General features: G+C 41.4%; 2 protein-coding genes across 2 annotated transcripts in view; both read left to right on the top strand.

The window, feature by feature from the left end:
* Positions 1-334: 334 nt before the first annotated feature.
* higd1a (HIG1 hypoxia inducible domain family, member 1A) lies at positions 335-2,375 on the top strand. Its single transcript, XM_079611760.1, has 4 exons — positions 335-460; positions 1,146-1,226; positions 1,987-2,121; positions 2,208-2,375. Exons 2-4 carry the CDS (start codon positions 1,151-1,153, stop codon positions 2,294-2,296), a joined length of 300 nt encoding a protein of 99 aa, XP_079467886.1. The 5' UTR covers positions 335-460; positions 1,146-1,150; the 3' UTR covers positions 2,297-2,375.
* Positions 2,376-10,594: 8,219 nt separating this feature from the next.
* ccdc13 (coiled-coil domain containing 13) overlaps positions 10,595-20,272 on the top strand; it is a 36,151-nt gene continuing 26,473 nt past the window's right edge. The window contains exons 1-7 of the mRNA XM_079611740.1: positions 10,595-10,727; positions 11,518-11,725; positions 16,028-16,176; positions 19,365-19,507; positions 19,578-19,658; positions 19,748-19,861; positions 20,098-20,202. Coding sequence (XP_079467866.1) covers positions 10,649-10,727; positions 11,518-11,725; positions 16,028-16,176; positions 19,365-19,507; positions 19,578-19,658; positions 19,748-19,861; positions 20,098-20,202 — 879 coding nt within the window. The 5' untranslated portion in view covers positions 10,595-10,648. The remainder of the gene's footprint in view (positions 10,728-11,517; positions 11,726-16,027; positions 16,177-19,364; positions 19,508-19,577; positions 19,659-19,747; positions 19,862-20,097; positions 20,203-20,272) is intronic.

The raw sequence follows: 20,272 nt of genomic DNA, 5'->3' as shown, positions 1-20,272 counted from the left end.
AAACGCCCTTTCCTGAAGGTAAAATGTTAAATTACACTGTTGTTGATGACGACGCCGACCTCGCCTGAACTCAGGCACGTACACGTACAGCACGTACACGTCACGCCCAAAGAGGTCACGCCCCCTCACTGACAAGCAACTAACCGCAGATTTCTTCAAAATAAAAGTTCAGATGGAAATACATGATTTCAGAAACCAATAAATGGGTTTATCAATGGTCTCATTTATTTTTCTTTTGGGATACAATATACAACGTATACCGGTCTGGTTGTGTAATTTAACAGTTACGCCGGACAGTAATTTTAAAAAGACCTCTATTGTGTAAAGTTGCCTGCGTCACTTTGACGTAAGACGTGTTACATCACCGTGTTCCTGCGCGCGCACGCTGTCAGTCACGCACAGCAGTTCAGCCGGCCGAGAAGAGTCCAGTCCAGTGTGCAGCTCAAAACCACTCAAATAGGTACGCTATACGCTTTATTTATTATCTGATTATTTTGCTTTTATAAATGATATGTGTAAATAACATAGGACCACATTTTGTGTGTTTTTAGAAAGTATCTAATCTCTAAACTATCTCTTGAGGAAATGTCGCATCTCCTTTAATGGAAGCTTATAATGAGATCTAAATGTCGTGGATGTTTACATTTCATTACACATGTACTTTATTCAGTTAAAATAGTGTAAAGTCACTTTTTAAATGGCCTGTGTGCGTGGTTTGACCTTCATAAATCATGACACGACTATCTCTTTAGCTCAGGAATCAGATTTCCTCAATAGTTTAATGTGATGTGTCATTAACCTCGTCTTGCTGCTACTCACACACACACATAAAGCCTTTTAACAATGGTAATAGTAGGAGATGTGGTAGTCTTCTTGTGTAATAGTAGGAGATGGTGTGATATGTTTCACAGTATAACATGGTTCATGCATCTCTTATATGAATGTGTTTAATGTGAACAGATCAGTTGGCCGGATTGACTAATGTATTACACGTTTGATTAACTGGCTGATATTTATTTAGCAATTTATTATTTGCGGTTTCCTTTATTTAATGTGTTAATTACACTTGTCTGCTGCAGTAAAGTGTCAGAGAATGGCCGTTCATTTATGACATCTAATCTTGTTTTGTTGTTTTTGCCCTTTAGCCAAGATGACCGCGGTCGAATATGAAGAAAATGAGTCCAAGTTGATGAGAAAAGCCAAAGAGAACCCGTTCGTCCCGGCAGGTAAAGTCCCGGACCCGTCGCTCGCCCGCATGTGTGCAGTGTCTCTGTGTTAAATCATATTTCACTCTTAATAAAAGTCTATTAATACACACATTATATCTCTTTAGCCATAAGTATTGTTACAATCCCTTTATTTCACATGATCTCTGCCCCTGGTGTGTGCGAGCGCAAGCGGAGGTCCTCTTCTGATCGGAACATTTAGCCGATACATTAAAGCCGATAAATGATGTATTATTTCCTCCTGATTATTATGATTCCGATTAATTTCTACTTATCGATTCCTAATTTCGATTCCAATAAGGTAAAAAAACCTTAGATATCATTCACATTTATTTCTTATTGCTAAACATTTATTTGTAGCTGAATATCATGAACGGACATCAACAGACACTTACACAAGGAGCGTGTGCCTGTGCTTTAAAATTACCATTAAAACAACTAGCCTAACCAATATAAATCTCAAGCATTAGTACTAACAAGTAAACACATTTAAAAAATGATCAATTGTAGCAAATAAATACGATGAACAAAGATACGATTTCAGGTATTCGGGTACAGACCGTGTAATCAAATGTAAAATAACACTGCACTTTATAAATACAATAGACATTACATGTGCTGCTGTCACTTTAAGAGACACACGGATCCTGATACACACGTGTGTGTGCAGCACGCATAACAGCGCGAATGGTTTAAAGTTGTAAGTTTGATGGAGTGTGTTCTCTGGATCGGTCTGACCGTGATGTGTGTGTGTGTTCAGGGATACTGGGCTGCTTCGCCATCGTGGCGTACAGGCTCATGAAGATGAAGAACCGAGGAGACACGAAGATGTCGGTGCACCTGATCCACATGCGTGTGGCGGCGCAGGGCTTCGTGGTGGGAGCCATGACTCTGGGTAAAGCACGTCTTCATCTTCCTCTTCATGTTCACCTGTAACCCCGCAGCAAGCGTGATCTGTGTGTGTGTGTGTGTGTGTTGCAGGAGTGGTTTACTCCATGTACAAGGAGTACGTCCTCCAGCCGGCGGCCGCGCAGAAAGCCCTGGAGCAGAAGACGGCGCTGGAGAAGTGAAGGAGCGCGCTCGCCTCATACCGCCTCATGTTAAGGTGTCGCTCTGTATTTATTGCACATCATTTAGGACTTTTTTTTTTTAAAGAATAATTACAGTTTCCTATTTAAAGATTTAATAAACCTCTGTGGACAGAGACCGTCACAAACCATCAGTCCAGTTGTGTGTGTGTGTGACATTATAACACACAGAACACAAAACTGAAGGACCACCACTGCTGAGTGATGTGTGGTACTAGTTCTTTACTTTGTGTGTGTGTGTGTGTGTGTGTGTGTGTGTGTGTGTGTGTGTGTGAGATATTTCAAATGAAATTCACATTACTATACTTTTAGAGTGACCTATATTTTGAGGATGTCCGCGATGTTTATCTTTGCCAATAAAAAAATATTGTAATTCCAATAAAGACTTCAGTTTATTTCTCACTCGTGTGAATAAAATAAACCATTTTAAAAGATAATTTCCAATTTTTATCTCGCATTTCTGTCATATTTTCTCAAAATTGCATGTGTAAGGATCACCCGTTGGCCAGCGGTGTGTGTGAAGGGATAATGCGTGTGTGTCTATCCAGCGCTCCCGTGAAGATCACTTCATTTATTGGGATTTAGTTTGAATATTACTTTAGCTCTACGCTTAATCTGACTCCAGATTAAGTTTCTTATAAGAAAATAGTCATAAATATTGATTATGAATGGTTTTAGATCTTTGGTTATTCTGAGTATCCCATACTTTCAATGATTCATTCATTAAGGGACCCAATAACAGCTGATCAAAAGTATAACTGATTTAATTTAGATCTTTGGTTATTCAGAGTTTCTTATCTTTCATGTATTCATTATGGACCCAGTGCCGCACAGAGATCACGTCGGCCGCGTCGTGTTTCTCGCGGACACACAACTGGTCCGTTCTGAAGTTAGTCAGAGGATGTAGGGTTAACGAACACCTTCTGCTCACTCACACTCACAGTGTAGTTGGTTGTAGCCATGTCCAATCATCTTGCTGAATCAGTGATAGACCGAAAGCAGAAGGTCTCCAAGATGACGTGCCACTGCTCCGGTCATACATGCGCCGTTAGTTTGACCAATCCTGCCAGATCTGCGGCAGCACCAGCACCAGCCTCTATAATCTACTAAAATCATACATCAAGATGTAACATTTATTTGTCAGGTAAAAATATATCATGCCAATTACACAAGTAATTAAAAGTCAATTCAGAAATAATAAACACATGACATAAATTACTCAAAGGTGACTCTAAAAGTAAGCGATGCGTTCCTGACAGACACACAGCGGTGACACAGCACTGTATGGGGTTTTCCTGGTTACAGGATCCCAAAGACAGCTGTCACCTAGCCTTAAAGGTTGTGTCAGCGATTGTGGGAGACGTCACTTCTGTTTGTGTTTGAAGCGAGATCCCAAACAAAGCAAGTTAGCTCGCCCCTCCCTCCCGTTTCTGCATCATGAAAAAAACGATCATGCACACGCATTTCTTAGCTAGAGCTACCCAAGTTTAGTCGAGCTTCGCTCATATTATTTCAAGAAGGATGTTTTCACACACGGTTCACATCCAAACAAGTCCGCACTAGCAGCGACTCACCTGTCCAGAAGAAACAGTGACACCTCGGCGTCCGATTTAAAAAATAAAAATTGTTTTACTTTAATTTCTTTCCACCGTTCAAAAGTCTTCCCGACAACTATACGTGTCTTGGAATAAACACGATGGTATTCCCTCGCCCTGATCCTCCTCCTCCTCCTCTGGGGATTGACTCAGCCATGTTCAGTTTCTCTTGTTGAGACGCTGGCTTCTTCTTCAGCTCCGACTTCGCGTGCAGCCGTCACCGTGCACGAGCGCAGAACCTCACAACACCCGCCCCTGTCTGTGATTGGTTGAAACACTGTTTATTTTGGTTTTGAGTGGTTGGTGAAACCAATTGTTTTTGTGTGCAGATCTCAGAGCCGAGGCTGCCTACAGAGACGCGGTTTTTGGCGGCTTGCTTATGGGGCGGGCAGCTAGCGGATCGTTAGGAGAGATTAGATGAATGTGATCATTTATTTTTGGGCCTGAAATCGCTGATACAACCTTTAAATACCCAGACCAGAACAAAAGGGTTGTGCCAATATTTTCAGAGTTTGTTTTGGGTCGGTTCCTGTACTCTCGGGGGAATGGGGAGATATCCCGAAGAGACAGCACACAAAGAGGAACACAGGATTCTCCTATGTTCTTAATCTTTCTAATATTACCAATGACTGCACTGAAATTAAGACCATTCTACCAATCGCACTGAGACATCGAAAATGATACCAAACATGAAAAGGAAAAACAATACATTCACAAGATACATCATATGTGATATATAGGCATTCTTAGTGAACCTTGGGTGACTTGAGTCAGGGGGAGAGGGGGATGCAGAGATAAGGGAAAAGTGTTTGGACAGGACAATGTCCTATACTCTGTCTTTGCGATCTTCTGTCCAGGGTGCGTTTTCTGGCTTTATTGCAGTGAGTTTTATTTTAACAGGAAAATCAGTTCTTACACATGTTTATATTTTGCAGTTCTGACTATATCTCCCATTTGCGTGTTATAAAGTCAGAATTGCGAGATATAAACATGCAATTCTGAAATAAAAAAAGTCAGAATTGCGAGTTTATATCACAATTCTGACTATAACGTGCAATTGTAACTTTATATCACTCAATTTTGACTTTATAACACAATTGCAAATCACGCAATTCTGAGATAAAAAGTCACAATTACCTCATTTATTTAGTATTCTGTGGTGGAAATCTTCCATAGTGGTGTGGTGTGTTTCACCGGAGGCTCTCTTCTTCTGTGGTGTTTATTAGCATGTTTATTAACATTGACGTTGTGCATGAGATGCCAGTTTAGTGTAGCTGCCCTATTATGTGGTCAAGCTGTGCAGGACACGACACTACTGTAACATCCCAGATGCGATTACTCCGTGACTTGAGCTTCTGTTTCCAGTGTTATACGTCAGCCACCTTTATTGGTATACCAGGTTTATACACCATCTGTCTGAATACTGTGATTGGCTGGAAGGTGTGCAATGAAACGGTGTAATAAAGTAGTTCCAGTCAGTTTAGGCCCAATCCCAATTCTACCCCTTTCCCCTTCGTCTACCCCTAACCCTTCGCCTTCCCCTTCCCCTTGACCCTTGAAACAGAGTGGCAAGGCGTAGGGGTGAAAATATTCCCCAAAGAAATGGGACACCACTACTACACCGTTACACGTCATTATACGTCATCGCCTACGTCACAGGAGATGCGCCGATGTTTATCACAAACTTCCAAGATGCACAGGACTTGTATTCTGTGGTGTTGTATTAACACGTTGGAGTTACAGACCTATGTTTGTCCTATTTTGACCTATTTATTTATTTACTGTGTGAAATACGACATTGTGTGGCGTTCATGTGCGTTCAACTCATAAATATGATCTTTGCGAGATGACTTGAACGCACCAATAGCTTGTGTGCTTTGTGTGTGGGAGAGAGTAGATTTTTTTACAAACATTTCTTTGAAGGAACTGACCGTAAATATGTATACAAGATTGAATGTAACATAAAGCAAATCATTATTTGTCATTAAAATACCTATTAAAGCCAACAATTCTTACATTTATGGGTCTCCTTTTTTGCTTGGGCAGCCATTTTGCGTCTGTAGCTGGTGTATGCAGTGACACTTCTCATACCCCTTCGTTTGAAGTGTGGTCCTGAAAAATCTTCGTTTGAAGGGCTATCTGGCCCTTCCCCTTAGCCCTTCCCCTCCAACCAAAAGAGAATTGAGACAGCCCTACCCCTTCACGTGCACGCTCAAAACAGAGGGGAAGGGGAAAGTGAAGGGGTAAGGGGTAGAATTGGGATTGGCCCTTAATCCCCGTTCTGTATTAATGCGCTGCTTTAACTGAAGCACACACTGTTCTCACAGATATTGCCTAACTGTATTATTCGGCTGTCATCGTGGATTATGAACAGCCGGTCACACCCAGCAACTGCAAGGTAACGTCCAGCCATTCTCTGGCGTCTGTGTTCATCACTGAGCAGATTCAGAAGCGTCCCCTCGGGGTCTGCAGTGACCTCAGAGGCTCGGGTCAGGTCAACCTCTCTCCTGAAGGACCGTGTCTCAACAAACATGTTCATGTCCAGTATAATCCCAGCGTGAGACTCCTCACACACTCTCACGCCACACATCATGTTCTCACGCTGAGAGAAGTGACCTCTTGAGGCTTGGATGTGGGGTCAGTCCCTTGACATCTACTGTATAACTCACTGTTATTGAAGAACTGAAAAGACAAGAAATCCCAACTGGGAAAATGCAGATTGGATCATTTTGATTGAATCTGGTTTCCTCTCCTGTATTATTATCTTATAGCAATAACACAGTGTGAGCGCCTCATTAGTGTGCAGGACTTCATCTCTAGAGAGGATCATCTGTGCAGATTATATGGCTGTGTGTTTCTCTGGTTCCTTGTATGTGCTGTTTTCATTTAGCTTTCCCTTCTTCTTTGTTATATATATATTATAAATTAAATATGCTTTATTGTCCCTGATAGGGAAATTTGTAATGGACTCCATAGCCAGCTTTTCGCTAATACCTGATACATTAAAAAAATAATAAAAACAATTACACAAAATATTCATACACATTTTACATTACATTACACTCACCGTAACCCCCACATACAAATAAATAGACTTCATTAATTCATGTTGTGATATAAATATTTTATGTAATGTGTATTTTCAACATTAAATGCAGACTACGGATGCTCAGGTCAAAGGCCATATATACTTAACCAAAAAGAGCTTACCACAGTAGAACTAACAGTCATGTGATTCGCTTAGATCGTTACAAACTAGGGCTAAACGATTAATCGAAATCCAAAATAAAAGTTTGTGTTTACATAGTATATGTGTGTGTATTGTGTATAATTATTTTGTATATATAAATATACACACACATCCATGTATATATTTGAGAATTATTTGCATTTATATACTGCATATATATTTTTATATGATTTATATTATATATAAATAGAACTATTTTATATATATATATATATATATATATATATATATATATATATATATATATATATATATATACAAAATAATTATACACAATACACAAACATATATTATGTAAACACAAACGTTTATTTTGGATTTCAGCCCTATTACAAACCAATCACCAGAACACATCACAGAGAAGAAGACTTCAGTGACATTGATTTTTACTCAACTGTATGATATTGATGTACATGTTTAATCTTTCTATTCAGAGACTCACTTGGTTGTTGTGACCAGTGATCTCCCGGCCGTGAATAAAACTTAATTTCTACAAAGAGCAACTTGGGAGTCTGGTGTCAGGTATATGCTGTGCAGCTGAGAAACAGAGTATACACTCAGAAGACAACATCTGAACATCTGTGTGTGACTGGGGTAGCTTGTGGACGGGACGCCGTCACCTTACTTATGAAGTATTGTATTGTAAGTATTCAGGGAATTATTTTGAGATACTATATTTTTTTAACAACCGTTAAAAATACAATACTTACGAAATACTTCGTAAAAAATACAATCTCTGTCTGGTGGAGTCTTTCACACACCCTATTAACATGCTTGTCCTGCATACTGTAAGAGACTTGTCTATGCACTTCTAAGTATTGTGTGATTTCTTGATTATGAACAACTATGGCATATGATCTCCAATGCCCTTTCATTTTAGAAATTGAGATGCTATTGGTATTGTACTAGAGAGACAGTTAATTAAGAGTAAATAAAGAGTATTTTCTTCACACTTAATACTCAAAAACAATAATTTTATTGAGTCATTTTAATTTTCTAATTGAGATTCTAAAAAAGAAATAAAAGTATAGAATACTTGAAACCTTGTTAATTTGTTTTATGTTATTCCCTGGATAATGAGTTTTTTCCCCTGATATGATTGTAACAGTACACCGAGCTCTTCATTAGTGCAAATATTAATAAGGATGACGTTAATTTCAAACCATTTCGAGCCTGATTCAGACCCTGACAAAGTTAACGAACAAGAGGATCGTCCAGAACGGATTTCATTCAGCCTTCACAAGCACGGATTTCACAGGACGTTTCACATTGTTATGCTTTTTGTAATTTTATTATTATACGATGTTATCCACCATTTTATATTAGTCGGAACACTATGGTAATACAAATCGATTACAAAGAGCGGTGAACAGCCTTTCAAAAGCGAGAGCTTACAAAAGCTCCAGTAAACAAGCTGTTCTCCATAAAATGTGCAGATAAACGCTGGGGTTATAGTGTTCAGGAACAATGTTTAAAATAAATGTCCTGTCACAGCACGGTCTGAGGGAGACATGAGCACAAGCCCCTACACGACTTCCTCCTGATGTCCTGTTCATTCACCAGTTCCTTTGCCCATATAATCTTTACGCTAATACGGTTAAGCGTGTTTGGCTTGCTGTCCGCAGTGGAGCGGCTCGGGGAAGCAGGGTACAGCTCGAGATCAGATAAACCCCAGCGGACTAATGCTTGATGAGGAGTATAGCGAGATGCCTGAGTTATGCAGGTGGAGCTGGGGAGGTGGAGGGACGGCAGAGCGAGGTGATCGAGCGCCTGCTTATATGCTCCCGCAGTTTAGACGGGTTCACTCCGCCCGAAATTACGTTGTGAACGTCTTATTAGTTTGCTGATATATATCACCTGTGTCTGGCTTGTTAGTGTGGGTGTGGTTGTATATTATATATATCTGATCAGCATTTGTTTGTATCTCTGCTCAGTCTTGAAGGTCTTAGGCAGATCGAAGCCTGTTTGGCTGATCTTGAGATACTTTTACCCAGATCCTTTGAGTTTTGACCTGCTTGTTTGGGAACTTTGCTCTATGTTATTGGACATGTTTGCCATTGTGGATCTGCACCTTCTTCAGAGGAGAACTGAGTGACTGAGTCTTAGTTGGGGACATTTAATATTCAACAGTATTATTGATCTGTCTGCATTGATAGCATTATATGAGAACTGAACCGAGCTAGACGATGACATCACTGTTTTATCCAGAGCAGCTATAACCTAATTAATCACTTTTTTACAACAGAAATGTACCATCACTGAACTTACTTAAGCTGGATATGACGCTCTCATATCACTGTTAAGCTGCTTTGAAACAATCTGTATTGTAAAAAGCACTATATAAAGAAAGGTGGCTTGACTTCTGCCCTGCTTTTGAGTTTGTGTGTGTGTGTTTATTCCAGAAGGACATTAAAGATGACGTGTCTGCTGTGACTCTCTGCATGTTGGGCCCACACTGCTCCAGTAGTGGTTAGTGCTCTGGTCAGCAACACACTCTGGGTTCCAGCGCCGGTCCTGAACCCCCAATGATGGACCAGCAGAGGCTGAACAGATTGAGCCATTAGCAAACCATGTGACAACTTTTGTAACATTACAGAATATATTTAAGGTTAACTTTAGAGAGATCCATGTTTCATCTGGACCTTTATCCTCTCCCATACATTCTCACACTTTGATGGTGTTTTCTTAGCAATTTTAATATCAGTTAGTGAAATTATTTGAATTTTATCGCCTTTTTCTCATCAGGTCGGCTACTATACTACGTTTTTGCAAGTTCACATAATTTTTTTTAAATAATCTGCATGTGTCGTCGAAGAGTCTGTGATCCAAATCATTCAAGATTTATGACAGCTTATGTTGAAAATAAAATTGCCAGGTCTATTTAAAAAGTGAATAAATGGATGGATTAAAACTGCATACATATAATATAGTACCATACAATTCACTAAAATACTAAATATTAAATACAAACATCGAACTAAAATCATTTCATTCAAATTAACCAAATAAAATCGGTCATTTTTTGACTGACACGTAAAACAGTAATGTTAACGTTAGGCTACCAGAGGGTTAAATAATACACATCATATATATATATATATGAATATAAGATAATGTTTTAATATGTTATCTGTGATGTTATTGTGCAGTGGGTGATGTTGCTGCTCCTCTTCAACTGAGCTGAACGGACAGTTTCTAGCAGAGATTCGTGTGTCCTCGTGCTCTTCCGAGCTCGTTCTTCCCCGTTATCCAACTTATCCTGTCGAAACCGGTCACGAGAACCATAGACAACATAATACCTTAAAAATAGCAACATTTATTATGTCTCTGACGAGAACAGCCGCGGATATCCAGGGACTTTTCGGAGGATCTCTCAAACTCGTCTCTGCGCTGCGCGCGCGTCCTGGCGAGTGGCGACACGTTACCATGGAGACCGTCGCGTAAACAAACGGACGGGTCTACAGTAAACGCGACCGATACTTTATTTTTATGAATTTACCTAAAAAAACAACTAAATTCCAAAGCCAAATCTTTACTAGTTTGACGGAAATCTTTCTAAATTCTTCCGGTAAGTCTTAAACTGACTGATGTTGAATAATTTCAGGACTGCAGCTACTTAAGAGTTTGTATGATAAAGATTAAACGTTCATTTCTCTCAAATAATCGACGATCTTGCTCTAATATTATACATATGCAAGGAAGCTGATAGTAGTATTAGTGATAAAAAAATACATATAGTTTTACTTGCATTTTATTTGCAGTTAGCACAATACAGCTCACAGTGCTTTTCAGTGGTTTCTGATGAGAATGTAAAACATGAACACAGAGTAAACAACATAATACTAAAAACGAAATAACACATCAATAAAAATGTTAACACTTTACAATAATGTTCATTAGTTAACATTAATGTATGTATTATCTAACAATGAACAAAATATTTGTTACAGTATTTATTCATCTTTGTTAATGTTAGTTAATAAAATCCAGCTGTTCATTGTTTGTTCATGTTAGTTTGGCAGTAACTTAACTATGCTAACAAATACAACCTTTGATTTTAATAATGTATTAGTAAATGTTGAAATTAACTAAGATTAATAACTGCTGAAGAAGTATTGTTCATTCGTAGATCATGTTAGGCTAACTAATATTAACTAATGAACCTTATTGTAAAGTGTTACCATACAAATATACAACTACCGGACATAGATGAGTAAGAGCCACACAGTCATGTAGACAGACCGAAGTGAAGTCCCGCAGATGTGTGTCTGAAGCAGGTCTGTGTCCTCTGTAACTGCATTAGTTCTCACACACACGTGTGCGGTGTGTGTGTGTGTGTGTCTCTGATCTTCTCCCAGTGATGGACGCTGACGGCGAGGAGATAAAGCAGCAGCTCAGGCTTCAGTTCCTGGCTCTTCAGGAGCAGCAGGAGCACAGGAGACAGCAGATGATGAAGAGCAGATCCAGGGCTTCTCCTCCTCCTCACAGCGGCCTGGACATCATCACCCTCACCACACAGCAGGAGGAGGAAGACGAGGAGGAGGAGGAGGAGCGGTTCAGGGCCAGGTGACTGACACTTCACATCTATATAATCATTACCAGAACTACAGCACAGTCCAGCATGACAGGAGTCAGACCTGATGTAATTATCATTGTTCAAGGGTCATGAATCAGCCCTACTTAGGGAACCTACAACCGCTTGTTTGTTTTTAATCCAGATCTTTTCAGTAACACTTTAGTTTAGGGTCCAATTCTCACTATTAACTAGTTGCTGATTAGTTATTAGCATGCATATTACTAGGGTGTTTATTAGTACTTATAAAGCACATATTAATGCCTTATTCTGCATGACCATATTCTACATCCCTTAATCACCCAATACCTAAACGTAACAACTACCGTACTGACTATTAATAAGCAGAAATGAGGAGTTTATTGAGGCCAAAGTCATAGTTAATAGTGAGAATTGGAGCCTAATCTTGTAGTGTGTAATAAAGCTGTTTGTGAACGTCTGCAAAGTTTCAGAGCTCAAAGTGCAGATAAATAAAGTTTTTGCCTACAAAAGAAAGAAGTGATTCTGAACTGAAACGTCTTCAGTAACTCCAGTCTCACTTCCTGCTGAAATCTACATGGGTTTTTATCTAATTTGCATAATGCCCACCTATGGTTTTCATTGGCTGTCGGTGAACAACGTCTACTTTGCCCCGCCCTCAAACACTAGTTGTAGTAGTTAGTGATGGGAGAAACTAATCTTTTTGAAACTTTTAATCAATTAATGAAATGATTCCCTGTGTGTGAGCGCTGTAAAGGCCACACGCTGGAGCCCCCTGCTGGCCGGAGCAGTGTAGACCAGTGTAAAGCAGTGTAGACCAGTGTAAAGCAGTGTAGACCAGTGTAAAGCAGTGTAGACCAGTGTAAAGCAGTGTAGACCAGTGTAAAGCAGTGTAGACCAGTGTAAAGCAGTGTACACCAGTGTACACCAGTGTAGACCAGTGTAAAGCAGTGTAGACCAGTGTAAAGCAGTGTAGACCAGTGTAGACCAGTGTAAAGCAGTGTAGACCAGTGTAAAGCAGTGTACACCAGAGTAAAGCAGTGTAGACCAGTGTAAAGCAGTGTAGACCAGTGTAAAGCAGTGTAGACCAGTGTAAAGCAGTGTAGACCAGTGTAAAGCAGTGTAGACCAGTGTAAAGCAGTGTAGACCAGTGTACACCAGTGTAAAGCAGTGTAGACCAGTGTAAAGCAGTGTAGACCAGTGTAAAGCAGTGTACACCAGTGTAAAGCAGTGTAGACCAGTGTACACCAGTGTAAAGCAGTGTAGACCAGTGTAAAGCAGTGTACACCAGTGTAAAGCAGTGTAGACCAGTGTAAAGCAGTGTAGACCAGTGTAAAGCAGTGTAGACCAGTGTAAAGCAGTGTAGACCAGTGTAAAGCAGTGTACACCAGTGTAAAGCAGTGTAGACCAGTGTAAACATGCATGAAAACCTTCTTCAGACCAACTGCAGATGTGTATTGAAGGTGTAATCTATTAAATGCAATTCAGAAATCATCTGAATATCAAGTTTCGTTATATAATATGTGTTATTTTATTATATTGTAGGGCTTGTTTATGGATAGCTTGGTTAATCATGCCAATAATAGATTATTAACTAGATCGCTTCCTTTTTGTTATAGAAATGTGTCATTAAAATGTCTAGAAGTATTTTAAAAAGCACATAGACACTGGTTCACGAGATGCTCGCCCCAGCAGTGAAGCATTGAGCTTCCAGTATAGTGCAGTCTGGGCCGCTTCACGCCTGCACCACACGCTCAACACATGCCCATGTGTCCCTGTGTCCCTGTGACCATGTGTCCCTGTGTTACTGTGTCCCTGTGTTACTGTGTCCCTGTGTTACTGTGTCCCTGTGTCCCTGTGTCCCTGTGTCCCTGTGTTACTGTGTCCCTGTGTCCCTGTGTCCCTGTGCCCATGTGTCCCTGTGTCCCTGTGTCCCTGTGTCCCTGTGCCCATGTGTCCCTGTGTCCCTGTGTCCCTGTGTTACTGTGTCCCTGTGTCCCTGTGTTACTGTGTCCCTGTGTCCCTGTGTCCCTGTGTCCCTGTGTCCCTGTGTCCCTGTGTCCCTGTGTCCCTGTGTTACTGTGTCCCTGTGTCCCTGTGTCCCTGTGTCCCTGTGTCCCTGTGCCCCTGTGTCCCTGTGTCCCTGTGTCCCTGTGCCCATGTGTCCCTGTGTTACTGTGTCCCTGTGTCCCTGTGTCCCTGTGTCCCTGTGCCCATGTGTCCCTGTGTTACTGTGTCCCTGTGTCCCTGTGTCCCTGTGTTACTGTGTCCCTGTGTTACTGTGTCCCTGTGTCCCTGTGTCTCTGTGTCCCTGTGTCCCTGTGCCCATGTGTCCCTGTGTCCCTGTGTCCCTGTGTTACTGTGTCCCTGTGTTACTGTGTCCCTGTGTCCCTGTGTTACTGTGTCCCTGTGTCCCTGTGTCCCTGTGTCCCTGTGTCCCTGTGTCCCTGTGCCCATGTGTCCCTGTGTCCCTGTGCCCATGTGTCCCTGTGTCCCTGTGTCCCTGTGTTACTGTGCCCATGTGTCCCTGTGTTACTGTGTCCCTGTTAGGGCTGCACGATATTGGAAAAAAATTACATTGCGATATTTTTTTCCCCAACGATATATATTGCGATATTGAGAGCCATAACTCCAGGCTAAAGACAATAATTACCATTCCATGATATTAATAATTTCACTAATAAGCAAGCTTCATTACAAGTGACAAAAAGGGTCACTTAATATTTTATTCCAAAATTAGAACATTTCTGTAAACACAAAAGCAGAACACATTTTTAAATAAAACAGCAGCTTTACACCAACCCCCTGATTGGTTTACAACAATAAATATATTTTTTATAAAACAACTTAAGCATTTTGGTTCACATTCTTTTAAGTCAACTTTTCTTAGCCAAAGTGCCAAAGTAAAACTGTTGATGTTGGTCATCATAATCATATGAAATAAACAAAATTATATAAAACTTTAATATATTTTGTATTAAATCTTCTAAACAGATTAGACAACATTTTTCTGTAAACAAAAAAAGCCGAACACATTTAAACAGCAGCTTTACACCATACAGCTTTATCACCAGCAGCTTTATCATTCAGATGTGTTGAAATGCTGGCTGCCATTCTGTCAGCGTCGCCGCTCCCGTCAAGAGCTGAGGGAGCACCAAAAAAATAGCCTAATGAAAAATCAATAATTCTAATGCCGATATTATTTCAGTATAGAAATACAGACATCCCGGAAGTTCCGGGAGTCTCCCGCATATTGATAGCGGCTGATGCCCGCGAATTAGTTCAAATCTCCGGAATCTAGAGCGAGCGCGCCCGCGAGACAGAGACTGTGCTCCAAACCCCGCAGCGCGTGCACGGCAGAGAGAGCAAGAGACCGCGCGCGTGCCTCATGAAGCGCATTTAAAATCTCCCGCTGGTGCTACTGTACTGTGCTACTACCCTTCACATCGCATGTTCCGACGATGTGACTATCGCTCACTCGCACATCGCGATGTCGATGTTAAAATCGAATATCGTTCAGCCCTAGTCCCTGTGTCCCTGTGTTACTGTGTCCCTGTGTTACTGTGCCCATGTGTCCCTGTGTTACTGTGTCCCTGTGTCCCTGTGTCCCTGTGTTACTGTGTCCCTGTGTTACTGTGTCCCTGTGTCCCTGTGTTACTGTGTCCCTGTGTCCCTGTGTCCCTGTGTCCCTGTGTCCCTGTGTCCCTGTGTCACTGTGTCCCTGTGTCCCTGTGTCCCTGTGTTACTGTGTCCCTGTGTCCCTGTGTCCCTGTGTCCCTGTGTCCCTGTGTCCCTGTGCCCATGTGTCCCTGTGTTACTGTGTCCCTGTGTTACTGTGTCCCTGTGTTACTGTGTCCCTGTGTCCCTGTGTCCCTGTGTCCCTGTGCCCATGTGTCCCTGTGTCCCTGTGTCCCTGTGCCCATGTGTCCCTGTGTCCCTGTGTCCCTGTGTCCCTGTGTTACTGTGTCCCTGTGTCCCTGTGTCCCTGTGTCCATGTGTCCCTGTGTCCCTGTGCCCATGTGTCCCTGTGTCCCTGTGTCCCTGTGTCCCTGTGCCCATGTGTCCCTGTGTCCATGTGTCCCTGTGTTACTGTGTCCCTGTGTCCCTGTGTCCCTGTGTCCCTGTGTCCCTGTGTTACTGTGTCCCTGTGTTACTGTGTCCCTGTGTCCCTGTGTCCCTGTGTCCCTGTGTTACTGTGTCCCTGTGTTACTGTGTTACTGTGTCCCTGTGTTACTGTGTCCCTGTGTTACTGTGTCCCTGTGTCCCTGTGTCCCTGTGTCCCTGTGTTACTGTGTCCCTGTGTCCCTGTGATTCAGGGTGATCCAGGAGGAAAGGCAACAGCTGCACGACCGTCTGAGGGAGCTGAGAGACGAGAACGGCCGACTCCATAAACTGCTGAGTGAGAAAGACTTCGAGCTCAAACACCTGAAGAAGAAGAGGGAGGAGGACCGGCTGGCTCTGGCGGGTACATCTGCTCATACACACACACGCAACGGCCCAAAGACACACATCACACTGAAGAGTAGAGCAACGCCAGTGCACTGGATGTTTGAAGACATGGGCAAAGAGTCTCTTCTGCTCACAAAGGCTGCATTTATCAAAAATACAGTAAAACTGTGAAATATTATTACAATGTAAATCCACTGTTTTCTATGTGAATATACAGTAAAGTATAATTTATTCCTGTGATCAAAGCTGAGTTTTCAGCATCATTACTCCAGTCTTCAGTGTCACATGATCCTTCAGAAATCCTTCAGTATAATATGATGATCTGATGCTCAAGAAACATTGATGATTATTATCATAAATAATAATATTTTTGTGGAAACTGATATATTTTATTTTTCAGGATTCTTTGATGAATAGCAAGTTCAAAAGAACAGCATTTATTTGTAATATATTAATCTTTAGTAACATTATAAATGTCTTTACTGTCACTTTTGATCAGTTTAATGCATTCTTGACAGTTATTTATTTGAGTTTTATCAATATTTTGAATTGGCTTAGTTTTCATGTTAATTTTATTTAAAATTTTAATCATTTCTTTATGTGCTTTTGTCATTTTATTAGTTTTTATAATATTGTTATTTATGTTTAATTTATTTTATTTTTGTTTCATTTTATTGTACAGAAATGTTTAAATAGTTTTAGTTAATGATAATTAACCGATGGAAGCTTGTTTCCGCCACAGAATAAAACATTTTAAAAGATAATTGTGACTTTTTATCTCACAATTGCGAGTTATAAAGTCTATAGAAAGTTATAAAGAGATATAAACTTCGCAATTATCTTTTTTATTTCTTATTCTGTGGCGGAAACAAGCTTCCATCGGTTAATTATCATTAACTAAAACTATTTCAACATTTCTGTTAATTGAAATAAAGCTGAAATAGAATACAATTTAAATAATATAGCTGCAAGTAGCGATTACGGGCCCAAGCCGGTGGCACCGCCACCCCGGTGCCTTTCGGGTTCCTGTGCACGACGGGAAATAACGTAACCCCGCTTTGACTGTCGAGAAGAAGTCTGCTTTAGAGCTTGTATCAGTGTGAGTCTTTCTGCTCCCCTCCAAACACACACAGAAAAGGGGGGGGCTGTCTGTGAGTGTGCCCTCCCTCCCTCCCTCCCTCCCCACACACACACACACACACACACACACACACACACACAGAGAGAGAATGGCAGGGGGAACTCTGTCAGAGAGAGACAAAACCACATTCAAACCAAAATATCTGACTTCCTGTTGGTCGGAGCTAATGACTGTAAATGAGAAAGTTGTCCGGATCGATAAGCACAATATACAGACCGAGTTTTGTGACTGTAGGTAAAAATAACCCCACCACTTTAGTCAAAAGTATCTTGAAAGTAACACACTTCTTGCTGCCAGTTGGTGGCGCTATAACTTTGACTCACATTAGTTACATCCATGTGATGGGCCTCTTACAGCGAGCACAATGCTGAAGTTTCATCAAGATCAATTAATGTATGAAGACGTTATAACACATCGTGTTTCTCTTTTCTCGCCATAAATTTGTTTCCTCGCCACGGCCAAACCGTTCGAGATATCAAAAATCCGTCCGCAATTTAGCATCCTCAATGTCTTGACTTCATGCTGACCGAATTTGGTGAAGATCAAATTAAATTTCTTGGAGGAGTATATCAAATTCCAGGGGCGTGCGTTTTCATACAACCCATAATAGCCGACTTCCTGTTGGGCTGGCGTAAAACTTAGAGCACGAAAGTTGTTCGGCCCGATGAGATCTATATGTGTACCGAGTTTCATACTAATTCATGCAATATTCAGTTTGATATATGGACCAAGTTTTCGGACCCCGTTAAAGGGGGCGCTGTTGAGCCCCCCTGCCACGCCCGGGTACCAGCTTCAGCCCGGCCCTGATGGCCGCAGGTTCTGACCTGTGTGCAAAGTTTCAAGAGTTTTCGAGCACGTTAAGGGCCCCAAAAGTGCCCGAGAAGTCCCACACAGCAGAGAAAGGGTTAAAATAAAGCCCCCCTCCTCTCTCACACACACAGACACTGATAGAGAATAGGCAAAATTCCCATCAAATCACATTCAAACCAAAATATCTGACTTCCTGTTGGTCGGAGCTAATGACTGTAAATTAGAAAGTTGTCCGGCTCGGGGAGATAAATATAAATACCGATTTTTGTTACTGTAGGTAAAACTAATACCCCATTTTTGACTAAAGGTGGCGAAAGTGACATTTTGAAAGTGACACACTTCCTGCTGCCAGTTGGTGGCGCTATAACTTTGACTCACAATAGTCACATCCATGTGATCGGCCTCTTACAGCGAACACACTGCTGAAGTTTCATCAAGATCAATTTATGTATGAGGATGTTATAACACACTTCCTGTTTACAATATTCGCCATTAATTTGTTTCCTCACCACGGCCAAACCGTTCGAGATATCAAAAATCCCCTCGCAATTTATCATCCTCCATGTCTTGACTTCATGCACACCGAGTTTCGTGGTCATCGGATGAATTCTCTTGGAGAAGTGTTTCAAATGCCAGAACATGCGTTTCCATACAACCCATAATAGCCGACTTCCTGTTGGGCTGGCGTAAAACTTAGAGCACGAAAGTTGTCCGGCCCGATGATATCTAAATGTGTACCGAGTTTCATATTATTACATGCAAGCGTGTTATTCCAGGGGGCGCTGTCGAGCCCCCCTGCCACGCCCGGGTCCCAGCTTCAGCGCGGCCCTAATGGCCGCGGGTTCTGACATTTGTGCAAAGTTTCAAGAGTTTTTGAGCACGTTAAGGCCCCCAAAAGTGCCCAAAAGGTAGTAAAATAATAATAATAAAGAATAATAATAATAATAATAAATAATAATCCGAAGGAAAACAATAGGGCCTTCGCCTTTTCAAGGCTTGGGCCCTAATTAGTTGAAAAACTAAAAAAAGAATTTCAATAAACGTAATAAATATAAAAAAATGTAAAAATAAACCTAATCCTTGATGAATAAAAGTATTAATTTCCTTACTGACCCACGATCTTTGAACAGTAGTGTATATGTAACTAAATGTTTCTTGTCATGTGCTTCGTGCATTAAGTGCCCAAACAGTGTTGTGAATATCTTTTATGTCTGAATATCTGTCTGGTATAATAACTGTTATTTTTCCCCAAGGAACTGCTGGTTTGGCAGGAGATGCAGCGGCAACCAAAATTGTGGAAGTGTCCAAAAAGAATCGAGAATTAGCAGCTGAAATAGAGCGAGAGAAGAGCAGAACTAAACAAGCCAACAACCGGGTCAGAGAGCTGGAGAAAGAGGTAAAGAAGACACAGAACGGGTAACGTGAGCGTTGATTTGGTCAGTTCCTCATCACCATCTGTCTTATAGCTTCAGGCCACACTGTTACTAAATCCTGCAAAGACGACCAACAAAACACACACTTCAAGGGCTGTGAACGACTATCTTGAGGTAACATAGCATCATCCATTATCAGTTGGTACATGATTAGACACTGGTAACTCTTTACGTGACTTTATTCCCGATGTGCTTTTGTGCAGAACAGCCCGGAAGTGAAATCCCTTCAGGAGAAACTCTCTGCAGCACAACTCAAAATGACCGAATACCGAAACCAGATCCAGACCTGCAAGCAAGAGTTGAGGATGGCTCACAAGGTTTGTGCTGAAGCAGTCCTGCCAGTGTGTGTGTGTGTGTGTGAGACTCAGTCAAGTCACCTTCATTTATACAGCGCTGTAACAATACAGACTGTTTCAAAGCAGCTTTACAGAGATAATGGACATTAAAGTATTGGCTTTACAGCAGCTCTAGAATAAAGTTATTGTCCAGCTGAAGTTAGATTTGATTGATTCTCTTCCGTCAGTTATTGAGCAGTGTGAGTGTGTGTTGTCAGGTGTTGAGCTGTGAGGTGGGTGAGGACGTCAGTATTCAGCAGATCCTGTGTAACCCAGGAGGATGGAGAGGTCGATCTCAGCAGATCCTCGTCCTGCACAGCAGAGTGAGTCCACGTGCTCTCCTCCACTGCTTCACAGGAGCATTACTCACGTCAGCCCTTGTGCTGGAAACAC

Source organism: Phoxinus phoxinus, assembly GCF_949152265.1.
Source record: "Phoxinus phoxinus genome assembly, chromosome: 5".
In the NCBI taxonomy this organism is placed as follows: Eukaryota; Metazoa; Chordata; class Actinopteri; order Cypriniformes; family Leuciscidae; genus Phoxinus; species Phoxinus phoxinus.
Note: the sequence above shows the minus strand (reverse complement) of the source record. Positions and strands in the feature narration are given on the sequence as shown.

Bases quoted from the DNA above. Each gene is read 5' to 3' on its own strand.
- higd1a (XM_079611760.1), top strand. From the start codon at position 1,151: ATGACCGCGGTCGAATATGAAGAAAATGAGTCCAAGTTGATGAGAAAA. The intron at 1,227-1,986 runs GTAAAGTCCCGG...GTGTGTGTTCAG, and splicing joins GAACCCGTTCGTCCCGGCAG to GGATACTGGGCTGCTTCGCC. The intron at 2,122-2,207 runs GTAAAGCACGTC...TGTGTGTTGCAG, and splicing joins GGTGGGAGCCATGACTCTGG to GAGTGGTTTACTCCATGTAC.